The sequence below is a fragment of the Natrix helvetica genome (assembly GCF_964273705.1).
Source record: "Natrix helvetica genome assembly, chromosome: 1".
Lineage (NCBI taxonomy): Eukaryota > Metazoa > Chordata > Lepidosauria > Squamata > Natricidae > Natrix > Natrix helvetica.
Genome location: NC_138548.1, coordinates 305,133,288 through 305,139,439, shown reverse-complemented (window position 1 = coordinate 305,139,439; position 6,152 = coordinate 305,133,288). Strand labels below are relative to the sequence as shown.

The window sequence follows — 6,152 nt, the reverse complement described above, 5'->3', positions numbered from 1 at the left end:
TCCCCACCCACCCCGGTGTGTGTAAACCTCTGCATTGTGCAGCAGCCACCCCTACCCATGGTCGTGTTTCACCTGGCAACAGCAGCTGGGCAAACTCCAGCCCAGTCGTATTCACACAGCATTACATAGCTGCTTACCTGTCCATCAGACTGCTTGCAAGCCTTCTGGGACTTGTGACTTTCTCCTGGTTTCCCATTGACTTTGTCAGAAACCAATAGGAACTCACAAGTTATGATCAAATGAGGTTTAGCATTTAACAGTCCACACAACAACCGCAATAGAGACTGTCCGGATTGCTATCGCTATGGTCACGGGATGTTGCACTTAACGGGCGCATCACTTACTGACAGAAATTGCTGTACCAATTATCATCATAACTCAAGGACTATCTGTAAATAAAATATTATCAGTTCATTTCTAGGGTACAGCACCTTTGGCCAACTCTTTTACATGCACACTATCTACCATTATCATTCCCACATTACCTGCATTCTCTGTTTCATCCGTTGCTAAGACATGCTTCTTCAAACATGAATCTTGTGGGGGATACCTCTTGTAGTGATATGAACGATTCTGACAAATTAGTCTGGGGGAAAAGCACTCAATGGTTAGACTAGAAGAAACGTATGTTGAAAAGTGATTAAAATGCTAAATATTCAAGTTTGGATGGGCTTAAATCAAAATGAAGTGTTGGCTTGAGAAGTGACGGTGTGAATTCTCTCCCAGAAAAGAGATCTTTACATCAGTCAAAGCTTTCTCATTTTTAAATTGATTTTATTAAAGATTTTTTTATGCAATCTTTTAAAAAAAAAATAAGAGTGAAGAAAAGTGGTAAGTAAATAAGGAAGAAATAAAAGGGAGAAAAAAAGAATAAAGAATATATATCACATGGCTTCCAATCTTCTATACTACAGTCATAAATGCATTTATATTTTATCCTCTAAGATTACATAATAGCAATAGCACTTAGACTTATATACCGCTTCATAGTGCTGTAAAGCAGTTTACAGAGTCAGCATATTGCCCCCAACAATCTGGGTCCTTATTTTACCCACCTCGGAAGGTTGGAAGGCTGAGTCAACCTTGAGCCTGTTGAGATTCGAACTGCCAAATTGCAAGCTGCAGCCACTAGTAGTTGTCTGCAGTACTTCACTCTAACCACTGTGCCATCTTGGCTCATAATGTTTTCCCTTTTCCATATTCTTCCCTTTTTAATCATCAAACCCATAAATCAAAAGTTTTCTTCATTTTCAGCAAAAAGTCCATAAAGAAAACTTATTTTCCCAATCACATATATAATTATTTCATCCCAAAGGTGCTTTTTCAAGAGACAACTGGACTTTCTGGTTTTCCTTTGAAGACGTTTTCACTTCTCATCCAAGAAGCTTCAGCTCTGACTGGATGGTGGGGAACGGAAGGATTATACTCCATGCAGACAGCTGGTCATTTGCATTCTTTTAGCAAGTTGTTAAGGCCACCTGGAGGTTTATCTGTCTCATTAGGGTCACCTGAGAAGTGCAAATGGGTGTGAAACAACTCTACAAGAATGCAAATGACCAGCTGTCTGCAAGGCGTATAAATCCTTCCATTCCCACCATTCACTCAGAGCTAAAAAAGCTTCTTGGATGAGAAGCGAAAAGTCTTCAAAGAAAAACCAGAAAGTCCAGCTGCCTCTTGAAAAAGCACCTTTAGGACAACCATGACCTGGGATGACTTGAGTATCTCCGTATATAATGATTTAGAATAAAAGGGGTATATAGAATGTGCATGTGTGTTTCAATAGAAAAAGAATAAAAGAAAAGCCTGCTTCAACACTGTGGACCATCACATTAGACCAGCGTATCTTGCCTTGGATGCTAAATGGGTTACATTTTAAATTTCTTCTCTTTCGTTGTAGTGATCCCTTGACTACATCCTTTCTATTTGTAACTCAAGTCAAGATCATAGGCATTCAGTAAACACTTTTAAATATTTCTTTGTCATTTACAGATCTGTAGGGAGACCCACCTGAAATCTGCTCCTTTCAGAGTTTTAAACGCACTGTGTGCCCTGTCATAGCACGGGATATTATGGTTTGACATCAAGCTTCGGTGAATGTCAGCACCAGGAACAAATCCTTTACAGGGACGACGCTCTCCCAGGTTATCTAAAACTCCCAAAACTGGAAGAGACTAAAATGAGAAAGATTGGGATTTACAAGAATGCTGCTTAATTAATTTAATTTAATTTAATTTATTAGATTTCTAGACCGCCCCTCTCCCCGAAGGGACTCAGGACTTAACAATTAGCTTTTTTTCCTCAAGAGCTTCAGCAAAAAAGTACCGTATTTTTTGGAGTATAAGATGCACCAAGGTTTTGAAGAAGCAAATTTTTAAAAAAAGGTTTTGCACTCTGCAAATCTCCGAAAAATGGCCCATTTTTCGTGAAAACAGGCCAGGTTTGTTTTTTCCAAAAAAGAGCTGGAATAGCCCTTAGGTTTGTAGAGTGTTCCTGGGGGGGCAAAAACGAGCAAAAAACGGGCCCATTTTTATCCAAAAAAGGGCATTAGAAAGCTTATAGAGTGCTCCTGGTGGCTGGGGGGAGGCAAAATTGAGCAAAAAACAGCCCATTTTTCCTCATTTCTGCCCTCCCCAGCCCCCAGGAGCTCTCTGAAAGCTTCCTACAAGTTATGTATGGCCATTTTGGTGAAGGGGCAGGGTTTTGGGAGGCAAAAAATGCTGTATTCAGTGTATAAGACACACCCGGATTTTCAGCCTCTTCCTTTTTGAGGGAAAAAAAGGTGCGTCTTATACTCCAAAAAGTACGGTAAATATGTTAGAAGATTATAGCCGCACAATATATATCTGCAACATCTTTGGACTCTTTCAGCAGGCGATGATAAAAATATTTTAAATTAGAATTTTGAGCATCCTCACTGGTATTGATTGAAACAAAATATTTTGTCAAACACATGAAATCTATATGCAGCATATTATCTAAAACAAGACACAAATGGAAACACAGTGGAAACAGCTGCTTATAAAAGGTTTGCAATTTTTCAGTAATAGATTTTATTTATTTATTTATTTATTTATTTATTTATTTATTTATTTATGCTGCCTATCTCCCCTGTAAGAGGAGTGAGTCACATTATAAAAAGATAAATAGAAAAGTTATTTAAAACGTTAAACTCTGCAGATTAAAGTTTTAAAGCTATACAAAAACCAGGACTAAGATTTACCTGCATCCTCCAAGATATCTTGACTGGTTTATCCTTCAGGAGACCTTGAAGGCGAGCCATTTGGCAGCTGGCTTTGGGTCCACTAGAAATAAGCTCTGTTGCTGGGGAGCACCGGTGAACTTTCAGAGCAGTATTAAAAGATGCTTGTATCGTGGGCTCTTTTGTCCAGATGCACCAGTTGAACAATGACACAGAAGAGACATTGTAAAAAGAGCATCAATCAGATTCTTACATCTGAATAACAATTCTGTTAACTCATTCAATTCTAATTAATAGAATTTCTGTCTTAATTCTTGAATTAGACCGAGAATAAATCTGGAATACTATAAAAATCAAAAAATTAGTAGCAGCAAGGCAGTGATGGAATTCAAATAATTTAACAACCGGTTCTCTGCATTAATGACCAGCTGGGTAGGCGTGGCTCAGTGGTCATGTGACTCTGCATGGGCGTGGCCATCTCAAAGTCACTCATGTCGATGGGCACTTCGCCTTAGCTGTTACAATATAATAAGGGTTAACCGGAGAAGCGGTTTCTGTAAGCAGGGCAATAAAGATTAGGCTAGAAACAACACAAGAATGTTTCCTTCCTGCCTTCCTTACAGGATTAGCCCTGTGAAGTGGGAAAAAACAAAAGGTGATTTCTTCCAACAACCGGTTCTCTGAACTGCTTAGAAAGTTAGCAGCCGGTTCTCCCGAATAGGTGCGAACTGGCTGAATCCCACCACTGCAACAAGGCTACATAATACATTAAATGTAAGTGTACTAACATTTAGCCCCATATTCTGTTCCTCATATTTTAATGAACAAACCATAATCTCCTTAAATTGGAAAGAAACTTAAGAAACCCTGATATAAGAAATTATACAAAACACTATAGACCCCTTTACCCCAAAATAAGGCTTCTAGGGAAAATTTAACTCTTCATTCTCATCTGTCTATATCTATCAATCTATATATGTCTATCTGTCTGTCCATCCATCTATCCACCCATCCATTTATCATGATCTCTCTATATTGCTATCATCATCTATCTATAGCTAATATTAATCTGAGTTCAGTGAATAAGCAAAATTGAGCATCACCAAACTTATCAAGGCAAGTTTTTTGAGAAGGACAGCTTTCACTCACCTCAAAAGCATAGGGATGTTACTCCTCTAACATTGCTATAGTGTTTAAAGGCAACAGGATAATTTGTGTCGATCTCATTCTCCATCCAGCCTTTAAGTGTTCTTAGCAGTGATTTCTATGAGATTGGCTCAAAGGCAGAAAATCTTAGAACCTTTCAAATATCACTGAATTGCATTCTCACATAATTGTAGCATTGCATCATGTAGGCCAGTGATGCAACAAGTGGCACGCGGAGCCATGTCAGTGCACGCGAGGCGCTGCCCTGTCAGCTGGCCAGTGTGCAGGCGCACGCTGGCCAGCTAAGTTCACCTTTTTAAAAGCCATTTTTCGCCCTCCCCAGGCTCCAGAGGCTTTATAGGAGCCTGGGGAGGGAGAAAAGAGCCAGCCCCCCCCCCCCCGGAGGCTTCAGGGACTCTCCGGAGGCTTCCCTGAAGCCATTTGGAACCCTCCGAGGAAACCGGAAGTCACTTCCGGTTTGCTCGGAGGGTGGTTTTAAGCGTCCCAAAGGCTTCAGGGACCGTCCTGAGGCTTCCCTGATGCCTTTGGAGTGCTTAAAATGACCCTCCGAGCAACCCGGAAGTCACTTCCGGTTTGCTCGGAGGGTGGTTTTAAGCGTTCCGAAGGCTTCAGGGAAGCCTCCAGATGGTCCCTGAAGCCTCCGGGGGGTCGGGGGAGGCTCTTTTCGCCCTCCCCAGGCTCCTATAAAGCCTCTGGAGCCTGGGGAGGGCGAAAAAAGCATATAAAAATGGGGGGGTTCGCATGTTGTGCGTGCATGCGCACTGGGGGGGCGCGCGTTGCATTTTGGGTGCGGCACGCCCACACATGACCCCTCTGCGCTCCCCCCTCATGGCACATGAGCCAAAAAATGTTCGCCATCGCTGATGTAAGCCATATATGCCATTCAGCGATAATACATAGTCCTCAACTTATCACAATTGAGCCCCAAAATTATGTTGTTAAGTGAAACATTTGTTAAGTGAATTTTGTTCCATTTCCAACCTTTCTTGCCATAGTTCTTAAGTGAATCACTGCCAGTTGATAAGCTAGTAATGCAGTTGTTAAATGAATCTGCCTTCCCCATTGACTTTCTTTGGTCAGGTGGTGTCAAAAGGGGATCATATTACCTTGGGACACAGTAACGATCATAAATACTTGCCAAATATCTTAATTTTAATCACATGATCATGGAGATACTGGAAAGGTTGTTAACTGTGAAAAATTGTCATAAGTCACATTTTTCAGTGTCATTGTAACTTTGAACGGTCACTAAATGAACTGTTGTAAGTCGAGGACTACCTGTACTGAGCAAAAGCTACCCTTCTCAAAAAATGTTTCCCTGCCTAGATAGGTTTCTTTGGTGATGCCCAATGTTGGTTATTCACTGAACTCAGATTAATAAATTTAACATCAATCAAAACTGACCAGTAAATATTCTCTGTAACCAAATACCTGATTTGAATTTGTAGGCAGATATACTGTAACTTCTACCAACCTAGCAATTCGAAAGCATGTAAAAATAGGGACCACCTTGGTGGGAAGGTAACAGGGTTCCATGCACCTTTGGCATTTAGTCATGCCGGCCCCATGACCATGGAGACATCTTTGGACAGTGCTGGCTTTTTGGTTTTGAAATGGAGATGAGCATCACCCCCTAGAGTTGGGAACAACTAGCACATATGTGCAAGGGGAGCCTTTACCTTTTATAACTATTTAAGTATCTATACAATACAATAGTAGAGTTGGAAGGGACCTTGGAGGTCTTCTAGTCCAACCCCCTGCCTAGGCAGGAAACCCTATACCTTTT

The 6,152-nt window shown here is 40.9% G+C and overlaps 1 protein-coding gene across 1 annotated transcript in view; it reads right to left on the bottom strand.

Moving 5' to 3' along the window:
• Positions 1-417: 417 nt before the first annotated feature.
• Positions 418-6,152, bottom strand: part of CFAP92 (cilia and flagella associated protein 92 (putative)) — a gene marked incomplete at its 3' end in the record, with an annotated part of 56,976 nt that continues 51,241 nt past the window's right edge. The window contains exons 17-19 of the mRNA XM_081966789.1: positions 3,221-3,378; positions 2,008-2,171; positions 418-586 (exon numbers count right to left, since the gene is read on the bottom strand). Of these exons, the coding sequence (XP_081822915.1) occupies positions 418-586; positions 2,008-2,171; positions 3,221-3,378 (491 nt within the window). The remainder of the gene's footprint in view (positions 587-2,007; positions 2,172-3,220; positions 3,379-6,152) is intronic.